This window comes from Suillus bovinus (assembly GCF_016758785.1).
Source record: "Suillus bovinus strain UH-Sbo-P2 chromosome Unknown EDB93scaffold_106, whole genome shotgun sequence".
Taxonomy (NCBI): Eukaryota; Fungi; Basidiomycota; class Agaricomycetes; order Boletales; family Suillaceae; genus Suillus; species Suillus bovinus.
Window position 1 is genome coordinate 1 of NW_024542162.1, and position 22,357 is coordinate 22,357.

Below are 22,357 nucleotides of genomic sequence, written 5' to 3' on the forward strand. Positions count from 1 at the left end.
AATGGGTTTCTTCTTCTTCTTCTCTGCAGCCAGACGCTCAGCCTCTTGTTTTGCCTTTTGTTGACGCTCTGCCTTTTCACGAGCTTCGCGCTCACGCTTTTCAGCTGCAACAGCCAAGACTTTCATTGTTACAGTAATCAGCACCAAGTATTATCCAACATAGCGCAATGTTACCTCTTTCCTCCTGAGCAGCAGTCATCTTCTTCTGCTTCTTGGTTGGTGGTCCTTCCTTGTCCTCCCATATCTTTCCGTGTTTCCTCTGGCATCACAGAGTCGACACCATAGTGCTTCGCAATAACCGGTTTTACCGTCCATGGCGAAGCGACAGCAGCATCACGATCAACACAGTCACGGATAAAGCGACGAATAATAGATTTTGAGAATGCAAGGTGATCGCAGCTACAACAAGACGTGGTCAGTTTTGTTCATGTTAACGAGGGCCACAAACCTCATGATGCTGCACTGGACATCCATAAAGCTACCGCTCCATTTAACTTTGTCTTTCAATGCAGCCATTCCTTTCTCGTGACTCTTCTCGTGTTGCTCTTCAAGTATCTGCACCTTGTAGGCGTACGTAAGGGGGGTCAGCACGGACCAATCCTTCCTTCGCTGGGATCTTTAAGTCTCCACCAATCTTGTGAATTTGAACTGCGTCATCGTCAGCAATTCCGTGAGGCGGAGATGGCACTGATCAAGATGAGACTTGATTCTCGGCATGGCCTTGAGGAAAGCGGCTTTCAGAGGCTCGGGGAACCTGGAGTGCATAGTCTGTGCCCCCTGCAGTTCGCTTTCAAGCGCCTGAAAGTAGTCAAGGCCGCTCTTTCCTGTGACCTCGCACCCCTGTAAAATGATGTCCGCGCAGCGTAGGCCCTGGGGAGAACATGGTTGTAGGAGACATTGGAAAAAGAAAAGGTTTGACAAACTCATAAGTTTCAAATATCTCGCCAGTTCGCTGTAGATAACAGACCTCCTTTGTAAGGAACTTCACTCGGCGCCTGCTACATCATGTTTTCACACCCGCAGCCCCAGCTACTGGTGACAACTCAACTTGACACGACAAAAAAAAGAAAACAAAAACAGATCGATTGCGCTCGCAGAAGATAGAGGTTTGAGTAGCGCTCACTCAAAGTGGGAAGTTGTTTATAGACCTGCTGCCATTTGTCTGTTTCAGTGTTGTCGGGCCCATCCGCAAAAAACAGCCCAATAAGGAAGGCCGTGGTGTACCGTGTGGCCGAGTTGCCATCACGCGTCATGTTTGCAGTTTGTGTTAATATTGTGAACTCGTGGATTCACTGATATTCAGCGCTGCCCACCAACTGCCTACTGCAACATATTACATTTCACATTCGTCGTGACCGCAATTTTTTGGTTGCTATTAAGAATACGCGGTAGAGCATGATATCTATGATATAGTAGGGGAAGGACTGCTGTGGTTGGTCAATTTCTACCTTAGTACATCATTGTGAACATCGCCGAAATGTTCATCCTAATTGTTTTTTTTCCTAACAACAATCTCGAGGTACGACCGGAGTGTAATCAATCCTCTAGCTGAAAAGGACCCACTGAGATGTTCGAATGTCCTGATGATATTACAAAAAATTGGGAGTGTCCTGGGTGCTAGACCTTGTGTCTATGCGAGGGTGAGTAGGCGCGGAGGCACAGGCAGTCCCACCTCATCGCAGTGCACAGTTCGCAGAGCGTATGACGGCTGGCCTCTCAACTACTAGGGGACACGCAAAGAAACCAGGGTCAACGATCAGACCGTCAACGAGTTTATCAACTTAACAGTCACTTACCCCAGCAATCGGGCCAAAGACAGGTTCATGAACCAAACCATTGCTTGATCCAGCGTCCAAGGCACCCACCATGCGCTCGCCTGGCTCAGCCTAAAAGAAGGGAAACAGACCACCAGTGCCGCGGACGGCCTGAGACGAGCAAAGAATCGGCTCGTCGAATTGAGGGCCGATTCGTCCGGCATGGTCCAAGGACACCTACCGAACGAATGGAAGGGAGGAGGTGAGAGACGAGATAATGAACAGCAGCCGGGCATTATAACGAGGACAATGTTGCCGTCGAACTTGAATGAGTTTGCTTTTGTGAAAAATGTGAAGCATCGGATTCATGCTGGTCGAGTTGGGTAAGGGACTGAATCTGAGGCGAGGACGCATGAAACGAGATAACAGTGTTGGAATTCACTACAGGAAGGTGCACCCGATAACTTCAGCGATTTGGCAGCTTTGCATTCCCACGCAGTAAGTGACTAGATGAGTCAGCACGTAACCCATCGCATCGGACTCCCCCCCATACCCTCTATAGATGAAAAGCCCTCCTCCGGCGTTCAAAGTGAGTTATTGATATTCCTGACGATCGTTAACACAGTTATATGATCTTATTCGTTGCGAATCTCGATATAAGCTGGTATCTAGTACCTTATCGTATGGTATGCGAATGGCGGGGCCGGTATAAATTCTGAGCAAAAGCACGGTTGCACGATTTACGAGGCATGTCCCGGTCTCCTCAACCGTATCTCCTTACTAAAATCATACTCACAGGAATCACGATCATGCTAAAAACGTTCAATTCGTCATGAATGTTACTGTCAGACATAGACGATAAGGTGTGTTTATCTGACAAACTATATTCAACATGAACTCCATTCGTATTCAGCCCCAGGACATACTTCATCGAACGAGCATCTCATCCGATGCGTTCGTGTGTTCGGTCATTGCACATATTAGCTCATGCATGGGTATGTGTGGTCCATCTTTGTTCAAGTTTCACTAGCCGTTCTCATGGAATATCACAGATTACTCCTCTCAAGCCATTTTCAGGCGAGACGAGGCGCCATAGCATACTCAGGACGCTCAGGCTTTCCTCTCGTCTTCCTCTCCTTTTCGTGGTCCTACTCTCACTCCGATTCTGCATCATCCGCACAAGACTCAGATCCCAAGCGCTTGCTCACAGACTAACCACGCCACCATTGACCGCACGAATCACAATTCACGCTTTCTGTGAATAATTTTGGCAAGGGAAAGGTCCATCGTCAGCGACCCTTGCTAGATTTGGGCACTTTGCTATGCTCGGTTTGTACATAGTTGCGCGCTGGATGGTTATATCACGACCATATCGCAGAGATTCGACGTGATGATGCCCGTGCCAAAGGTCTGTTAACCGTTGTTCTTGATCATCATTCTTTGAAATAATTTTTCCAGCTATAGATGAACCTGCACTACTGAACTTATGTTCAGAGACGTCTTATCATGTTCTTCACCTCCATTCTCTTCACCAGGCCTCTTAGATCGTTCTCTATCACCACCCTCGCCTGGCCCACACGAGTACCTTGGCTGTCCTCTTGCTGGAAGGAAACATTCAAACTTCTTCTACCGCATGGGTACGTCGCGCGCATCACACCGTATCATTGGGTATGAACTGAACGTTGTGCGATAAAAATTTAAAGACGCCGAGGTGAACCGAAGGGAATGCCGTGCTGGTGCCCAATAAAGCTGTTAGATTAGCACAATGCCACCCATGCCTTTTCCCGGATATGATCGCAGTGATGTGCCGGAATTATATATGGAAACCCAGAAGAACGTAAACATTCTCAGCCGTAATTTAGGCGATACGTAAGCGCCAGGCTTGTTTCCGAAGACGCGACACTCAGTTTTCTTTTCTGCCAGTGACCTACCTTCAGAAAATGGTGGGGAGAAACGATTATTGTGACATCTGCTGCATAGATGTTAAAAGTGCGGATGACCATCGTCTGCAGTTCCATTCATCCTATTGCCGGTTTAGATTCGTCGAGCATCCCGAAGTACCTGTCGTCGTTGCCCGCCGGGCTGATGGCACATTCCAGTGCCCAGCGTGTCTCCAAACATTCACGATGTATAAGAGTATGCACAATCATGGATCGAGAGTAAGGGGTCCAATACACAAAGCTTCGGTGGCCAAATGGGTGAAAGCACGGGTGAGTACATTCCAGCCGTCTGGGTTATAAGCGATCTAAATTTTAGACGCAGCCGATTAAACACGAGAGTGATCTCGAGGATAAATGTGAAGAAAGCGAGGAAGACGACACTGAAGACAGGATGCACGAAGAGGACAACATTGACGAGTCGTTGTTAGCACCTGCAGATGAAGACTACGATATAGCTCCGTCATCACCTCTAGGAAATCCATATACTCAGCTTACCTTTCCTGAATCCTCTCCCCCTGCCATCCCACTTACTCGGCATCATTCCAACAGTTTGATCATGCCACCGAGCACTCAAGGCTCGGCTGATTGGGATCTGCAACTCTCGCATCGGCAGCCATCATCGACGGCAGCCTCTGCACAGCGTGTGGTGAGGAGTTCGACCGAAGATGATAGCTTTGAGGTCACTGCGCCACCTCCATCTCAATTCACAAAAGTCGATCCTAACGCTAAGCCAGCACCAGCAAGGACCAAGCCCGTGCTGAGTCAGTATTATTTATATTTCTTCCTGCGTTTGAGATACTAATTAATCCTTCACACAGATCCAGCTGACATTCAAGTCTTTGGTCCGCAGCCCGCTGATGGCAGGGGAATCTTTGCTATTCCCTATGGTCATCCGTCCATCTTTACGTCTGCATTTCTGAACATGACTGCCTGCGTCATATATAAACCCCTTGGACTACTTATATGCATAATTTGTGAGATTGGCATCGCTACCAAGTGTCTCTCTGCCCACAGACAGAAGCATCACGATGTGCCTGCCCTTACCGCTGAACAGATCTCGGTCTTGGAGGCCTACAAACTTCACGAGTCGGATAGCTTCGAGGACTGGGACAACTCCAGCCCCGTTGTTCCCGGTATTCCATACCAAGAAGGATATATGTGCACGTTTCAGGGCTGCTGCTTCGCCACTATCTCAAAGCAGCGCATCCAAGTCCATGACAGGGACTTCCATAACACCCGCAACAATTGGAAGAGCTGCACTGTGCAGGCTTTCTATGCCAGCATGCAAAGGAAGTACCCAGTAGTCGTCCCTCACTCCCCTTCTGCTCTACATGTAGCTCCGCCAGGGTCTCAAGACTTACTCGCCCAGGTAGAATCATTCTACGAGCAGCACCGCGCTCTGCACAAGGGACGCCTAGGACCGCCTATGGACAGAGCCCACCTGAACCCTTTTCTGGCCAAGTATAATTGGCTAGAGGTGATCAAGGACGAGTCGCCGTCTGATATCATCGACTGGGTAAAGATGCCCGAGAAAGATGAAATCGAGTTAAGCGGCATCTTGCCGTGTTTTCAACGTTATTTTGACGAGATCATCAAGCTGCTAACCGACGAGAATGCATTTCGAAAGACTCGTATACTACGGGCGGTCAACACCACGAAATCCATGTGCGTTTTTCTCTCTCATCTAATCATCCTTGACTGACGGCGCCATGTTCTAGCCATGAACTCAATAATCGACCCTTCAAAGCACCACTTCGAAAGCAAACGGTCCAGCGCTACGTGCGAACGTTTGCAAAGCTGATCGCATTTGTGTCTCGAGCACGGGACGGTCGGCTCGAACGTACCAGCAATTCTACGGCTCGAAAAGTGGCTTTGGGGAGCAAGATACAGCGCTGTGCCGAGCAGCTTCTTACTGACATGGATCAATGCCAGGCCGCTCATTCAGCTGCCCATAACCTAATAATGGCACTTTTGACAACCCAATATCCGCCCTCAACGCCCTTGGATTGTCCAGGCAGGCTCTTTCTCATCTTCAGCTGCGTCAAGCTGTCCGGTCAAATACTGGATCCTATCCACATAAACCCATTTTTGAGCGAGTTGAGATGGTGTTTGAGAGCCGCAGGTTTCTATCAAATTTGTCTGTTGTTCCAAAATGCTCCCGCTTTTGTTGTGGAAAACAATCCGCAGGCGTAAGTGTTACCTCTCTCTTGTCTTCGACTGCTGGCTGACTTCATTCGACGAACAGTTTGATTGAAGAAGTTCACAGGTGGCTGCGAGAAGATTGTCTGAATTTTTTCGGCGACCTGCTGGAGATAGGACATTTTCTCTCGTTTGTTACGGCCAACACGTCCCTGCTTCCCCGAATGATGTGGGCAGATCTTGAAGGCTCTGCTCTCAGTTTTGATGGTCGACTTATTCCCATCGCCAACTTCGTAAACCTGTACCGCAACCTCATGGAGGAGACAAAGGTTCAGCTGTATGAAGTTGTTCTCCTCGGCGCTTCTTTACCAAACATTGAGCAGGAGCACATTCATGACGATTTGAGCAACCTTGAACCGGGCTACTCGTTCCTATCCGACAGAAGGAACCAGTTTTGTGTACATGGATCAGCGTTGATGAAAGAGATGACGTCGACGTTCTCGGGGCGTTTTGTCGTGTCTCACAATTCTAGTGGTGTGGTGTGGAACCTTGGCCAAATCAGGCGCTGGATAGGGGATTGCGAGGACTTTCTTCAGAAGGTTTTTCTTCTCTATCATTTGGGTTCTGGACAGCCTGCTCGAGGCACTGAGCTGGCCGTCATGGCCTGGCAAAACACCAACCTTCACCCTAGAAACGTCTACTGGTTTTCTGGCCATTTGAACTTCGTATCACGCTATAACAAGACTCAGACCAACCAGGAGAAGGAGCGGGTCATTTCGCGGAGCATGCCTCCGGAAGCTGCTCGGTTGATGATAGCGTACCTCACGTTCGTCCCAAAGGTTCTGACCACTTTTGTCGCATTTCCAAACCGTGGCTGACTCTTGTCTTCAAGACTTTAGCCATGCTCGCTCTTTATCTCAGCCTGGACGGGGAAGACTTCCAGTTTTCTGCTGGATATGAAGATCATCTATTCAACGGGCTGCATGGGCCATGGGATTCGGACGATTTCTCTGACATCCTTATCGCCCATACCGGTAGACCTGTATCCGAGGGTGGATTGGGTCATCCCATGGGCCTGGCCGATATCCGCCATCTTCTCATTGGCGTTATGCGCAAGAACTGCAAACGCCTTGTAGCTGATTTGGATCTGGAATATTATTTTGACGAACAGAGTGGACACCAGGGAAGTGTTGCAAGGGGCTACGCGGTTGACCACGCATATGTACAATCCGTCTCAAGCGAGCACCTGCAAAAGTTTGTGGCCCTTAGCTGCGCTCATCACGGCCTTCTCTTCCCTCTGGCAACCCCAGCTATTCCCGCATCTCCTCCTGTTTTATCCTATGTTAACACGCAGCAGATTGACTTTAACTCTTTCTCCCGGGTTATCTCACCCTATCTCAGCATATCCATGCTCCCGATCATCCATCGCGCCATTGCTGATGGCATGGCTGTCTGCTCTCCCTTCTCAAGACCCTCTTTGAATACCCCACCCATCGACCAATTGCCCGTAGGCCCGGCTGCAAATAAGAACCTCCCGTGTATTAGTTCCAGTCGATTCAGGGACCTCCGGGCTCTCATGGGTCCCCAGGCAATGTTTCAATCTCTAGAACAGGCAGAAGCGGTGGAGGTTCTCATGAGACGGGAGGTGCATGCCGTCATTATGCTGGGTTTGAGAGAGGATAGGAGCTTATTTTATTTGCTCCCTGCGGTCTGTCCAGAGGAAGTCGGTCTCATCTCAGTTGTCGTGCTGCCAGGATTAGAGCCCATTCGAGAGCTCAAGGCTGAATTCGAAAGGAAAGACCTTTCTGCGGTGATCTGGTCCCCAGGACTCGGCAATCACAGTGCGCGAGCTATATTGGTCAGTTACGAGAGCCTCGAGAGTACGAGCTTCTGGACCTTCTTGGAGAATGCAAAGGGATCTCTTTCGAGGATAATCGTCGGTCAAGCAGAATACGCTTTTCAAGCTTGGGAATATCAGTGTGCGATAGCTAATTGCGAGCGTCTCCAGCGACTGAGATTGCCTGTTATCCTGCTCACTTACGCCATAGCCCTAACAGCTACCCCAAAGCTCCTGGCATATTTCAAAATGGATCCTCTTGTGGCCCAGCTCTGTCGTGGTCGGACGGATCTTCGGAATATTCATTTTTCTGCTTTTGAGGCTCCTCTGAGTAACGATCTCGAAGGCCCGTTGTCAGCCTGTCTCAATAATAGCCTCCAGGATCTCACGACGGAGACAGAACTAATTCTTGTTATATGCCCCACCGAAGTCGAGGCGGACCGAATGGCAACATTATTTTCCAAAGATGTCTTCCACGTCCACCTGGATCAGGACCGCAAGGCTGCCGTACTTCAAGCCTGGAAGGCATCACGCGGCGACCGCCGTATTCTCTTCTCCTCCGTTGCCCTTCCGCTAAACCTCAATCCTACACATATCCGGGTAGTGATTCACTACCACGAACCATCCAACTTCATATGCTATGCCCATGCACTGTCTTTGCTACGTAGCGATGACAGGCCCAGTTACAGCTTTGTCTTTTTCACTTCGGAGCTTCGGCCAAAGGCTTGGGATGGGGACGAGCCTGAGGCTCAACTAATGGGTGCCGGTGATGTTGGCAGGTGTTTGCTGAAAAAGATATGCCGACGCTTCGCCTTAAGTTCGTTCTTTGGCTTCGAAGACAGTGGCCGCTGCATAGACATCACTAGTTGCCAAATCTGTGATGTCTGCGAGGAGAAACTGCAGCCACTTGACGACGTAAGTACTAAACTATATATTTTCGTACGGCTGAGCGAATTGATGTACGTTACCTAGGCCCACCGGACTAGTTCAGGTAATAGCAACATTGACAGCCTCACACCTAGCACAGTTATCCAGATTTCTGCCGCCCTTGCATCCCGGGTAGTGAACCAGACAGTAGTAACATGTGCCATCACCCACCGCCTTCAAAGTGACACGCTGAAAGGATTGGGTCCATTCAAAGATATTTTTTCTAGCGAGGAAATTTGTGGAGTTTGTTGGATGCTCAACGTTGTGCCGTATCACGACATGGCACAATGCAAAGTGCACCAGGAAACGATTTTTGCTAGTGCTGCCTATCAGCGCTGGAAAAGAATTCTGACGCTCCCACCAAAGCACTGCTTCAAATGCGCCCTTCCCCAAGTACGTATGATGCATAAGGCTCTCCCAACCCTAATTTACACCATTTGCTAGATCAGGGACATTCACGATTTCAATACCACGGACGCACCCTGCAGAATGACGGATGCGATCAGGCCCATGGTGTGGACCTGCTGGACTTCCGATGGACTTCGAGATAGAATGTTCAAGCAGTTTCCCGACTTACCGCACACAGCAGATGAGATGGGTTATGCAATTTGGCTGATGGCGACCAACTTGGAAAGCCAGATACTGAATTTACTCGAGGTCGCAGTATGGACTCTGACACTTCGTACTTTACCGAGCAAGTCTGCCACCGGTGGACACCATCTGTAGTAAACCATTCCAAGCGCTGCCACGATAGAGTAATATGACCAAGGAGCGTGGTTAATTTATGTGGTTGTCATTAAATTAGTCACAGTACGATATTTCAGTGATCCTGACTATTGAGACGCTGGAGATGATCACACCTTATCCCAAACCCTGCACTATCGATTGATGCATCCTGCTAGTAGCTGATTCCACAAGCCCGCTGAAGCAGTTCCTGAACCGTTACGGGACCTGTACCATAGTCAGATTCATTTGAACTCATTACACTATATAAACGTTGATTCAACAAGCACACACCTTACAGCCGAACGTGTGAACATTGCCAGGCTGAAGGCTTAACCCTCGTCATACGAACGCGCATTAAGGTCAGGCAGGCATCGTGGAAAACATCTGTATCCTGACTGCCGCAACGTTGGTTGAGGGGCATAGTAAGTGCGGATCAGCTCATAACGTGAGAGTTGAGGCTGTACGTGACGCGCGGCGTTGATAAAGCACAAGACCTATGGATTGACACATGGACTAATTGAGTTGACACAAATATCAGAGGATGAACCGAACGAAACAGAAAGAGGAGAAAATATGAAAGGAAACAAAAACGAGAACAGGGTTGGGGACAACAGTGGTAGACAGCGAGACCAGCGTGGACAAATATATGATCGGGGTGTGGGTAATCTGGTTGGATGGTTTGCATTAGATGATAGAGAGAGATTCGACTGGACGATAGTCAATAACAAGATCACGGGATATTTAGGACGAGAAATAGTAGGACAACGCAGTCCAGGGGGCGAGGACGCCAATCAAGAAAGCACAATCAAGGAAGCACAAGCCTCATGAACGCGCAGGAATATCAGTATTTATCTTCTCACTGCCTAAAGCTTTCCAGATGCAATATCAGCACCTCGATTTCAGTACCTAATGATGAGTTTCAGACGATATTGATGTGATTTCGCTCAGTGAATTTCATTGGAACCACTATGTATAAATCCATATGTAATTAAATCGAAGGAAATGAAGAGAACTTTCGAGTTCTGTTCTGTTGGCCTCCACTGTAATGGACATGTGCTTTACTCCTCAGCTTCCTCCTTCATACCAGCCGAAGACGCACTGCGGTGGTCAGCAGAAGCATCGGTTGCTTCTCTCAACTCCGTGTCTACACCCGCATCGCCTTCACCATCTGCGTCTGAATCTGTGTTGGGGTCAGAGTGAAGAAGAGAGACGCAACACTGAGAGGTGAGTCAACCAGGCGCTGATGGAATCGAGGAGGTTTCACCCACCTGAGAACACTGCATCAGTCGTTCCCCGCCAGCCTATATACCTCATTTTTTTTCTGCAGCGGTTGCACATGGTAATATGCCCTTCTGGCCCTGGCCCTCATTTTTCGAGATCTTTGTAGCGCCATGGTAAGCCACATTAGCGGTAGATGCGCTGGCCGATAGCGTTGGTGCGGGGATAAGCAAGTGGAGGTACTAGTACGATGGGGGTGGCGATAGCGTTAGGAGGTGTTAGTGGAGAGCCATCGCGAGCTGGCGCTACGTCATCAACTCAAGATAGCGTTAGGAGGTGTTAGTGTAAGCCATCGCGAGCTGGTGCTACGTCATCAACTCAAGATTCATTTAATAAAAAAAGAGCACTAATATTCGCGCTTGACCCTGGTTTTCACTTCTTTTTGGGCGCACCAGTAACGAAAAGGGGCAAACATATGGTATAGATCCTGAGCTCGCCAGGCTCATCTAATGGACGTACGGGGATATTCCTTGACTGGTGGGCACCCAAGACGACACGACAAGACCGTGGCTGTTGTTCACGAGCAATCAAGACGGCGCTCCTTTCATCAGTGGCAGCGTCAAGGAGGGGATTCTTGATGTCTTACGAAGTAGCACATACAGTAGAGTGGCTGCTGGAGCGAGAGCAAGATTTATGAGTAAGTTGAATGGCGAGGTGGTGGCTGAGGTATTGAATCTGAGGAAGCTGCTGAGAGTGAGAAGAATCGATGTTTGCAATGGGTCCATTTCACATGGAGGTCATCTGCAAAACTGTTCAAATGTCACAACACGTAACACTACCTGATTAGGAATTGTGAAAACGCTCAAGTATTATGACGCATGTATGTAGTGCTGCCGTGGTCCGGTTCGGTCCGGTTCAGGGGGTCCAGGACGAGAACCGAGAACCGAACCATCGAGAACCGTTCTTTGCGGTCCGGTCCGGTTTTTTTCTGGTCCGAACTCGAACCGAAACGAATTTTTTTCTATAGTGAGCGCAAAAAAAACATTGACAAAAAGCTAGTCTACACATTGAGTAGCTAGTCTAACATAGCTGCAAACTCTTCTGCCTCTGTAGCTGCTGAAACATGACCATTGCGGTAACCTGCCTTCAATAATTGGAGCACGGAGAATGTAGCTGGGGCCAGTGCATTGCGGTGAAGTGTTGATGTGATCCCCCCGCTAGAGAAAGCACGTTCTGAGGGAACCACACTGCCCTGAATTGGTAGATAATCGCGCACAATACGAGATAGTGTTGGATACTGAAGTGAGTGTAGCTAATGAATAGAGTGAGCTCAGAATGTGATAATACAAAAAAAAACATACCCCCCACCACGCCACAATATTGTCTGTCTCTTCCAATGGCAAAGTGAGATATGATGAGAGTTCTTGAAGCGGGTCACGGGTGCGATTGTCTGCTGCTTGACATGCTGTGACAGCATCGCGCATCCAGGATTGGCTGTACCGAACACCCTGCAACACTTTCGTTGGCACGGCAGCGTGTTCCATGGTGCATGACATTGGAGGTGCTTCGTAATATTTATTAAACTACAAAATAATCAGCCGACGGAATATTAAATGAAGTAAAACTTACCAGGGTTTGAAGACGAACCCTCCCGCTCGTGACCTTTGCAGCACTCCAATGACTTTCAACATATGCCAACTTGTAGTTGGGGTCAAGAACTGTAATTACATTAGAAATACACTGCAGGAGACAGAAAAAAAAAATACTCACCTAGACAGACGAAGTATATGTCTGAGTCGTTAGTTTTCTCATAGTACTTCCCCACGTTCTTGAGGCCTTTCTGAATTGCATCGGCGATCAGTGAATATTCTGCGCTGTTGGCCATTGTCTGCCACGTATCGGCGAGACACTCCAGTGTAGGTATGGTCTGGGAGGCTGTTGGGTGTGCGGCTGAAGAGAATGATTGTTGCGCAGTAGCGGGTTCCTATTAAACATAAGTAAGTAAACAAGTAGACGAACAAAAAAGAATAGCTACCTTGAGGACATTACACACAAGCTGAATTTTCTTCCAGTCAGTCCAATCAAGCTTGAAGTCGCTGTAAGATTTGTTGCGCAACGTCGGGACTTCGGGACTCTCGTCAGCAAGCAGGGTGAAGTGGTTGATGGCCAGATGAAGAGACATGAAACATTCCAGGCATTTGAAGAGAGACGCCCAGCGTGTTCTCACCCAGGCCAAGATCTCGCAAACAGGGATGCCCTCTTCCTCACAGGACTTCTTCAAGAAAGCGTGGGCTTGTGGGGATTTGCGAATCTAAAAGTCGCGTCAGAAAACAACTCAAAGATGAAAACTAAGACTTCACCTGTTCGATGAGAGCAAGTGCCTTTCCAACGGCGTCCTCAACATCAAACCCATCCTCAGTTATAGCCTCGGGATCATCCTCCAGTGTAGCGAGCTGTTCGGTCAAGCTGTCAATGTTAGTCTCATCACCACTATCAATAGCGCCGCGGATCTTTTTGAGTAATGTTGCTTGAGGGGTGGGTGCGACTGCATCAACAAAGTGACGCGCAGCGAGATTGAGGATATGTTCTTGACATTGGATGCGGCGAGAACCCGGAAGCCAATGAGTGCCATCCTTGTCAATGACCTTCGCCACTTCTTTCATGGTGGTGTCATTGTTCGAGGCGTTATCTGATGTCATCCACCCAACCTGTACATACAATAGTTAGTCTAATGCTAATGCGAAACATTTAAAAAAAACTCACCTTCTTGTGTATGCTGAACCTATCTATGGTCTCAATAAGTATCCGGCCAATGTTGTAGCCACTGTGGTTGCCTTCGACATGGCTGAAAGCAAGCTGCTCGTTTTTCAACTCCCACTGTAGTGGCTTGTCGGGAGGGTTCCAAATGTAATGCCCAGTAACGGAAAAAAACGGTTCACCAATAATTGATGTCCACGAGTCAAATGTCATGGAAATTGAGCTGTCAACATGCTACTAATGTTTTAATAACTAGTCACAATATAATTAGAAAAAAAACATACCGCCAGACGTTCCTTGATAGTTTGAATGATAGAGGTTGCTCGAGCCTTGATGGTATCTGTTAACTTCGTGTGATGCGGGATGTCTTTTTCGGTAAGAGATGGACGTGCATACTGCAGCAAACGTCAAAATGCTGGCTTGTCTATGAGCTGGATGGCCTCGTCTTCGGTCACAATGAGCTCCATGATGTATTCCAGTAGGCTGTCCTTGGTAAATGCAGGCGGCCTCGAGACAAGGCTGGCATCGAGAGTCATTTGCATCTCCATGAGATCTTCGCCGGGTGGGATTGCACGAGGGTGCATTATAATGCCCCCTGCCTCACACCGTTGTCTGTATACCTGGAAATGAGTTTTCTTGTTGCGAACAACATGTGTCCGCAACATTGAGGTGCCACCACGGAATGTGTGCTTTTGGCTAGGTTCACCAGCGTCCCTTACACAAAGTGAGAAACAATTAAAAAATAGAGCGAAAACTTAAAACTTACTTGCACAAGTTGCAGACCCACCCATCAGAGGTGCGAGTGAATATGGTACGGAGATCTGCTGTACGTTCACTTTTGGAGACCTAAACACGAGTGTCAGTTAAGAAGCAATGAATGTAGAGTAAGAAATGTACCGTCGTCTGAGAGGCATCATCTCCGTTCCCAGATTTGGCTTTGTTGTCATTGTCGTTGTCATCTGGGTGCGGAACATACTCTTCATAAAATGACCCTTCTTGGGTAGGGGGGGGGAGAAGGGTTATTGCCCTCATCCTCGTCCTCTTCATCAGTGTCCAGAGGCGAGAAAAAGCACATGGCGGCGGCTTTCTTCGGTGCTGGAGGATCAGTGGCACTGGATAATGTGCGCTTCCTCGTGCTTGAGGACGCATGTGCATTGTCAGCATCCTGAACTACTACTCCATGCTCATCACTCCATGTGAAACCCGAAGTGCACTTTATCTCAATGACACTGTGATATGCTTTCTTTAACTATAAAGATATATAATGACATTGGTGGTGGCAGAAAGGCTCACTAGACGCACTGTTGTCCATTTATTCTTACAAACTAGACCAGTCTTCTCTGCGCCCCTCTGCTGTGTAAATTTTTCCTTAAGGTGGGTAGCTGCCTGATTAAAGGTGGGCATCTTGAAGCCCCCATCGCCTGAGGAAGGAAGGGCCTTCAAGAGAAACTCAAGAAAGGCAGTTTCCTCTGCCTTTGACCACACTGCAGGGGCCTTACGGGATGTTCCAGATGCTGCCGCTGCTTCAAGAGTACCTTGGGAGCGCAGGGAGTGAGTAGATCCATTGCTGGATCTATCAGACATTTCGACGGTGATAAAATGATCAAAGGTATGTGTATATGACAAAGATTAGTCAGTTGTTGACAGGCACCTGGCAACACGTGCCATCATCATGTGTTGTTTTCAACCGCAATTTTCGAACCAGGGTTCGCTGTCCAAACAGCACCTTAGTAAGCGGTGACAGTCAGGTGGCCTCGTAACACTTGGTTGATTTCAAAATGCCTAATCAGGTAATGTCATGTGCTGTGACATTTGGACAGTTTTGGAGATGACGCTGATGATTGTTGCGATGCTTAACAATATACAGACTCCAACCCGTCACCTGTGGGGAGAAGTCCTCATAATCCTAGAGCAGCCACAATACAAATAAAACATAACATTAGTCATCATACTATAGCCGAAATTTTGGAGGACACTCCCCACAAAGCGACTGGCAAAACTTGTTGGTGGCGCGTCTATTATACCTTGTCTGTCCCACCAAAAAATTCAGAATTCTTGCCGCCTTGTTATGAGTCAGCTTGCATCCCGCCCTCCCGCCCCGCCACTCCCATATATGGAAATGTTCTTCATAGCACTACGTACATGGTACACATACATGAATTCATAATGTAGCAGGCAGCATTGTGGTTGATAACGTATCCCTACAAGACAATGAGAAGATTTTTGCTCCATGTACCCTCCTTGCACATGCCCGCCATTCCTCCAGCCAGTGCTGTGAACAGCATCCTTCAACTTATGCTCGTGAATGAAATATCACTCTGGGACCTTACGAAAACAATAGTGTCAGCACCACAGCCAAGCCGCTATCAGCCAATGGCAATAATTGTTATGAACTTGGATAGATCTTCCTCTCTAATCCCTGATAACGAGGGATCTCCAAGAGAGCTTCGCGTCCACTAGCCTGATAACGAGACTAGTCCCATGGTCGACTGGCAGAGCCTCTTCTTGTCAAGGAAGCAGGTTGGCAGTAAACAGTCTAGGAGACGATGGTTCACGAATCTAGGTCATACACTAGAGAGGATTACTAGCGTATGCACCAAAGAGACTAAGTACCCGAAGGTACCTAGCTATGTTCAGGATGAACCAGATTCTAGGTAAAACCAAGTAGATTAAAGTGCAGAACTATCTAGGTACATGAGAAGTATATATATGTATCCTAAGAGTAGTTCAGGGCAAGCCTATCTATCAAGGACGGGTTTCAATAAGTATGAGTCAGAGATAGGCATCTAGGTAAGTAAGCGTTCATGCTCTGGCATGTTGATAGTAACAATGCAACAATCAAGATAATCAAGAAGATAAGTAAAGAATCATGCTGTGCATGATAGTGTCCAAGATACAATCAAAGAATAGAAGAGAATAGTGCTGCGCACTATGATAATCAACATGAGGCAGATAGCCTCTCGATAAGGGTCTAGGCCAGTTCTAGATGCAGCGGCCGTGAGGATGAGTCTAGGCTAAGTCTAGCCTTGCTCGAGGTTCGATCGATCTGTAGAGCTGCGCTCTAGATGTCACGAGTATCGGTATATGGGAATATGAAGTAGCCGGTATCCGGCGCTGATGAGTAAGCAGAGTAAATGTTATTGTAACAATAATGGATTCACTTCGGCAAAGCAACCTGGACGTTTCATCGGTCGTTCGAAAGCCGGATCATGGAGGTGTTCTCATGCTGCATATTCAGAGATGCTGAGACGTCTTTCAGGATGTGTGCTGGTAAGGTTGCAGAGACAACATGGAACAGCACATGTGGCGGAAGCAGCCAGCGAAGTTTGCTGAGTTGACTATATTCAGGACGAAAGTCCTTTCCCCATTGACTGATACAATGCCCCTCATCGATGGTGATATTGAACAAGTGAGCTGTGAAGTCCCTTGCTCTCCATAGATCATTGAAACACCAGTCATTGATGATAAGCTCAGGGCTCACAATAATTACTTGATATTTATGGCTCTTGATTCCTGCTCTGTAGCTCAGGATGATTGCAGCAACGATAGTGAACATAACTTAACATACCTTGAATTGTGTTGTTTGTTGCATTTGTGCCAGTCAAATTCACTGCTGAAGTACCGAGCTGCTGCAACTCCTTGATGTTCTGATCACCGAGCCCATTGAGCGCGGTAATGAGGATTACAATGCCATCGTTATTGAAGAGGAGGGGGATCCAGAACGTTAGTGTTTTGCCTGCACCTGTTGGAGCAATGGTGATGATGTCCTTCCGATCTAGTTGTGCTTGCACACACCGCAACTGGAACTTGCACAGCGCGATGTTGAAAGTGACCTCGACTGCATCTTCAATCAGTGAGAGATCTGGGATCATATAACATAGAGCAGACATAGATCACATAAGAGAAGGATACCGTATATGGGAGTGGCGGGGCGGGAGGGCGGGATGCAAGCTGACTCATAACAAGGCGGCAAGAATTCTGAATTTTTTGGTGGGACAAACAAGGTATAATAGACGCGCCACCAACAAGTTTTGCCAGTCGCTTTGTGGGGAGTGTCCTCCAAAATTTCGGCTATAATACGATGACTAATGTTATGTTTTATTTGTATCGTGGCTGCTCTAGGATCATGAGGACTTCTCCCCACAGGTGACAGGTTGGAGTCTGAACAATATATTACTTTAAATACCATTCTCGTTTGTTCACCGCTTCACTGATGATCATAGTACAGGATATCACCTCATCGTTCTTTTTTCAAACTTTTATCTCTTCGCACCAACCTCAAGCACAAGCCTGTTACTTTACAGACAGATCGAGACACCAGTCCGAGTCGGAGCCAACTTCACGTCTGTCCACACCCCCAGCATCTGCCCTCGATGCTCCTTGAATGTCCAGGCAAGCTATTTTTCAGCTTCGGCTGTGTCAAGCTGTCCGGTCAGATACTGGATCCTATCCACATAAACCCGTTTTTGCGCGAGTTCAAGTTGAGACGGCGTTTGAGAGCCGCAGGTTTCTATCAAATTTGTCTGTTGTTCCAAAATGCTCCCGCTTTTGTTCTGGAAAACAATCCGCAGGTGTAAGTGTCATCTCTCTCTTGTCTTTGACTGCTGGCTGACTTCATTCGACGAACAGTTTGATTGAAGTGCACATGTGGCTGCGAGAAGATTGTCTGGATCTTTTTGGCGACCTGCTGGAGATAGGACATCTTCCGCAACCTTGAACCGGGCTACTCGTTCCTATCCGACAGAAGGAACCAGATTCGTGTACATGGATCAGCGTTGATGAAAGAGATGACGTCGACGTTCTCGGGGCGTTTTGTCATGTCTCGCAGTTCTAGCGGCGTGGTGTGGAACTACGTCCAAGTCAGGCGGTGGATGAGGGATTGGGAGAACTGCCTTCAGAAGCTTTTTCTTCTCTATCATTTGGGTTCTGGACAGCCTGATAGAGTCACTGAACTGGCCATTAGGTCCTGGCGGAACACCAACCTTCACCCTATGAACGTCTACTGGTTTTCCGGCTAGTTAAACCTCATATCACGCAACCCCCACAATTACTGATGTACATAATTTGTGGTATTTGTAGCGCTACTAAGTGTCTCTCTGCCCACCGACAGCATATCATGACGTGCCCGCCCTTACTGCCAACCAGATCTCGATCTCGGAGTCCTACAAACTTCGTAAATCGGGCAGCTCGAGAACTGGCTCAACTCCAGCTCCCACCACGCATAGTCTGGCCTATACCCGCCTTTTTCTCATTAGTATCATGCGCAAGATCTGCAAGCGCCTTCTAGCTGATTTGGATTTGCAACATTGTTTCGATAAGCGGAATGGGCACCAGGGGGAGGCTGCAACGGGGTATATTGTTGATCATGCATAAGTCCAGTCACACTCAAGCGAGCATCTGCTAAGTGTTTTCTCTTTTGTTCTTTGTCTTCTCCTCTACTAATCACCTACCTTGCGAAGGATCAACAGCAGAAGCACGCAGTCCTGTGCTCTTGGCACCATCATTTTCCCATCAGTCACCTTCGATTCCCTTACATCAATTCTGGCTGCAGGTGAGCTTGTGCTACCTGATCGTATTCATGTAGATCTGATGTTCTTGCAAGATAACTTGACGTGTGCCCGCATCAGATCATGCTTTCCTGCACATAATGGTGCCTATGCCTGTACCAACTTTAAATGCTATGATCGAGAGAGTTCATCTACCTCCTTTTTATCTAACCGACTCTCGTACAGCGATAGTACGTTTGTGCGCGTAAATCTAGATACGAGAATCATAGCCTGCCCTGACTGGATATTTTTACACGGTACGAAATGCCCTACAACTCAGTCTCGGGTCAGCATGCTGACGTCGTAGCCGGTCCAGTACACCCAATAGCTGATTTACAGATTGTTGGAACATCAGAGCTGCTGGAAGTTCCTATGGGCTGCTGCTCCGGGCTAGGTAGACCGATGCCATCGCATCAGCTGGTTAGGTAAGCTGTATCGATACATATTTCACTTGGCCATGTTTCTGTTTCACTCGGCGCCTGCTACATCTTGTTTTCACACCCGCAGCCCCAGCTGCTGCTGACGACGCAACTTGACACGACACAAAAGAAAACAAAAACAGATCGATTGCGCTCGCGGAAGATAGAGGTTTGAGTATCGCTCACTCAAAGTGGGAAGTTGTTTATAGGCACCTGCTGCCGTTCGTCTATTTCAGGCTGTTGTCAGGCCCATCCGCAACGTTGATCGCCGGTGGTCAGGTGGGGCTCATTTGCAAAACCAGCGCAATAAGGAAGGCCGTGGTGTGGCCGAGTTGCCATCACGCGTCACGTTTGCAGTTCGTTGACGCGACTGCAAAGCTGCAGAGCAAGGTGATAGTTATCATGCTTGATATTGTGAACTCATGGATTCACTGATAATCAGCGCTGCCCACCAACTGCCTACTGCAACATATTACATTTCACATTCGTCGTGACCGCAGATTTTTGGTTGCTATTAAAAACACGTGGTAGAGCATGATAAGTAGGGGAAGGACTGCTGTGGTTGGTCAATTTCTACCTTAGTACATCATTGTGAACATCGAAATGTTCATCCTAATGTTTTTTTTTCCCTAGCAACAATCTCGAGATGCGACCGGAGTGTGATCAATCCTCCAGCTGAAATAATGTGGGTAACTTGGTCCATAGTGCGTGGCGAACTTGCTTCAGCCTGTCTCTAATCCAACTGTGACAAATGTGACAAATTAGGAGCTTCTCCGCTGTAGCATGCCCGCGAAGAGTCGCGAGGACATCTGGAGTACTTTGACATTCTTCACGGATTTTGTTCATAACCTCTATTCGTTGGGACCCCCTACACCTATCCACCATCCAGTGTATCTGACTCTCAACATCACCGGTCTCGGTGGTGAGCATGGAATCAGTGACCTGCCGAAGACCTTCCCTGCCTAGAAGGAGGCACCGGAGATCTCTTGCTGTGAGGAGACCCCAATTCGCGGTGCGGCGCCATGGCTTACATCTAGAGGGTTTATCAGGCTGGCAACGAATAGAGAGCCGTGAAAGATGATAGAAAGCGGCAGGTAATATTGTTGGAACCTGGCACTCGCGGGCTAATTGAATGGCAGAGGCGGGATCTGGAAGTGGATCCTCAGGACACATAGAATCACCGTCTGAGTCGATCAACCCAGCAATTTCACCTTCTAGTCGATCCCACCGAGCTAGCGAAGTTGGCCAATCTGCTTCCAACTGTTGAACAACTTCATGACGAAGTTCGTTGATCTCATATTTATTTGAGAGATTCAAGAGGTGGTAAATTGCGCGAGGTGCGCATCGAGTTAGGTGTGGGTATAACGGAGGAAAGCTAGCGGGAGAAGCCTGATAAACAATTAACTTACAGTAGAAAGAGATGTACCCTCACCGCGGAAAGTATATGGCTTTCAATAAGGATTCGATCTCCTCAGCGTTGTCAGGCAAGCACACTAGTGGAACGTCGTCATATGTTTCGGCTTCCTGTTCAAGTGGCAGCGACAACATGTCCGCAAAGACGGTGGAATAATGTGATAGGAGTGATTGATGGACGCGAAAAACAGTTTGTTCGCCGAAATTATTTGAGGCCGTGAGCGCGATGTTGCCATCAAAAAAATACAAAGAAGCGTGTCTTCGTGCCATTTGGTGTTCGAACATGTTCAAAAAAAACTGAGCTTCGGCTCTGCAAGAAGTCACGTGATCACTATCATCCCCGACTCGCCACTATTAACATACTCCACTACAAACTACCAGACCTCTGATACATATGCAAACGGTGCTGTAAAACGCTCGCAAGCACTTCGCGAGCGACTTCCGCTTTTTGGGATGTAGGCAGTAAAATACTATGTATGTAATATTGTATCACAAAGAATGCCAAGTCAAATTTCCAACTGAAACAGAAGAGGTAACATAGCCCATAGTGTTTGGCGCACCTTCCTCAACTGATTCTTGATGACGCAGGAACATGTTTCACATATTGGTGACCACGGAAATGGTTCCACCGTCAAGTACCGACGAAGAGTCGAGAGAACGTCGGACGTGCGCTTGCACTCCCAATGAATTTGTTCCATTATTTGCGACCTTCTGCATCCCCTGCAGTCTCCTTCCGCCCAATGAGTCTTCATGGTCTCGTCACCGGAACAGTCCGACATTAACATGGAAGCGGCCACCATCGAAAGACCTTCCTTTCCCATAATCAGACAGATCAAGTCGGCTGCTGTGAGAAGGTTCCAGTCAGCAGTGCGTTGTCGCACTGCATCTCTTGGGATATGGAGCGAGTGGCCAATGGAGAGACGAGATAAATGGTAAAAAGCAGCGGGCATTATGCTTGGCACATGGAATTCTCTACCTAGCCTTATCGCCAAAGCAGGTTCTGGCAGGTTGCGATCAAGATCAAGTGGTGTGTGATCATAATCTTGATCCCAGGCCATGGCTGCTATTTCGCCTTCAAGTCTATCCCACTGCGCTAGTGACGTTGGCCATTGTGTCTCCAGTACCTGAACAACCGCTTGGCGAAGTTTGCTCATCTCGTATTTGTTTGAAAGCTTCAGGACATGACGCACTATCGGAGGAACATGTCTACTCAGGCGTTGAGAGAGTATCAGAGGGCTTTGAAGAGGTTAAACAAATCAGCTATTGTATCTGCCGGAGAAAGGCCACTTACGATGGAATATATATCAATTTGAACAAAGACTCGATTTCCTCGGCATCATCAGTGAGCCGCACTAATCGAATACCATCGTACATTTGGCCTTCATCGCTGATAGAGGATTTCAACATATTTGCAAATATGGGTGAATGATTAGATAGTATAGACTGATGGACCCGAAATAGGGTCGTTCCGCCAGCCTTGGTTGGCGCCATGAGGATGATGTTGCCGTCGAATAGGTACAGGGAATCATGCTTTTGTGGGAAATGTGAACCCTCGGATTCATGCTGGCCGAGCTGGGAGAGGGATTGAATCTGAGGTGAGGACGGCATGAAACGAGATAACAGTGTTTGAATTCACTACAGTAACACAAGGAGGTGTGCCCAATAATAATAATGATCATAA

At 47.9% G+C, this 22,357-nt stretch overlaps 5 protein-coding genes across 5 annotated transcripts; 1 reads left to right on the plus strand and 4 right to left on the minus strand.

Moving 5' to 3' along the window:
* Nucleotides 1–170: 170 nt before the first annotated feature.
* EDB93DRAFT_1255923 (uncharacterized protein) lies at nucleotides 171–898 on the minus strand (the record flags this gene model as incomplete). Its single annotated transcript, XM_041453864.1, has 4 exons — nucleotides 171–399; nucleotides 449–561; nucleotides 631–798; nucleotides 839–898. 4 exons carry the CDS (start codon nucleotides 896–898, stop codon nucleotides 171–173), a joined length of 570 nt encoding a protein of 189 aa, XP_041302047.1.
* Nucleotides 899–4,571: 3,673 nt separating this feature from the next.
* Nucleotides 4,572–8,642, plus strand: EDB93DRAFT_1094947 (uncharacterized protein; the record flags this gene model as incomplete). Its single annotated transcript, XM_041446645.1, has 4 exons — nucleotides 4,572–5,359; nucleotides 5,413–5,883; nucleotides 5,940–6,703; nucleotides 6,769–8,642. Coding segments are annotated over 4 exons (3,897 nt in total), but the record flags the coding sequence as incomplete, so codon positions are not given.
* A 5,635-nt stretch (nucleotides 8,643–14,277) lies between these two features.
* EDB93DRAFT_1108427 (uncharacterized protein) lies at nucleotides 14,278–14,882 on the minus strand (the record flags this gene model as incomplete). Its single annotated transcript, XM_041447840.1, has 2 exons — nucleotides 14,278–14,547; nucleotides 14,601–14,882. 2 exons carry the CDS (start codon nucleotides 14,880–14,882, stop codon nucleotides 14,278–14,280), a joined length of 552 nt encoding a protein of 183 aa, XP_041302049.1.
* A 1,600-nt stretch (nucleotides 14,883–16,482) lies between these two features.
* Nucleotides 16,483–17,188, minus strand: EDB93DRAFT_1255927 (P-loop containing nucleoside triphosphate hydrolase protein; the record flags this gene model as incomplete). The annotated part of the gene is made up of 2 exons (XM_041453865.1): nucleotides 16,483–16,811; nucleotides 16,867–17,188. 2 exons carry the CDS (start codon nucleotides 17,186–17,188, stop codon nucleotides 16,483–16,485), a joined length of 651 nt encoding a protein of 216 aa, XP_041302050.1.
* A 2,738-nt stretch (nucleotides 17,189–19,926) lies between these two features.
* Nucleotides 19,927–22,284, minus strand: EDB93DRAFT_1094950 (uncharacterized protein; the record flags this gene model as incomplete). The annotated part of the gene is made up of 4 exons (XM_041446646.1): nucleotides 19,927–20,638; nucleotides 20,696–20,935; nucleotides 21,196–21,912; nucleotides 21,968–22,284. The coding sequence occupies 4 exons, from the start codon at nucleotides 22,282–22,284 to the stop codon at nucleotides 19,927–19,929; spliced, it is 1,986 nt and encodes a 661-aa protein (XP_041302051.1).
* Between the last annotated feature and the right edge of the window lie 73 nt (nucleotides 22,285–22,357).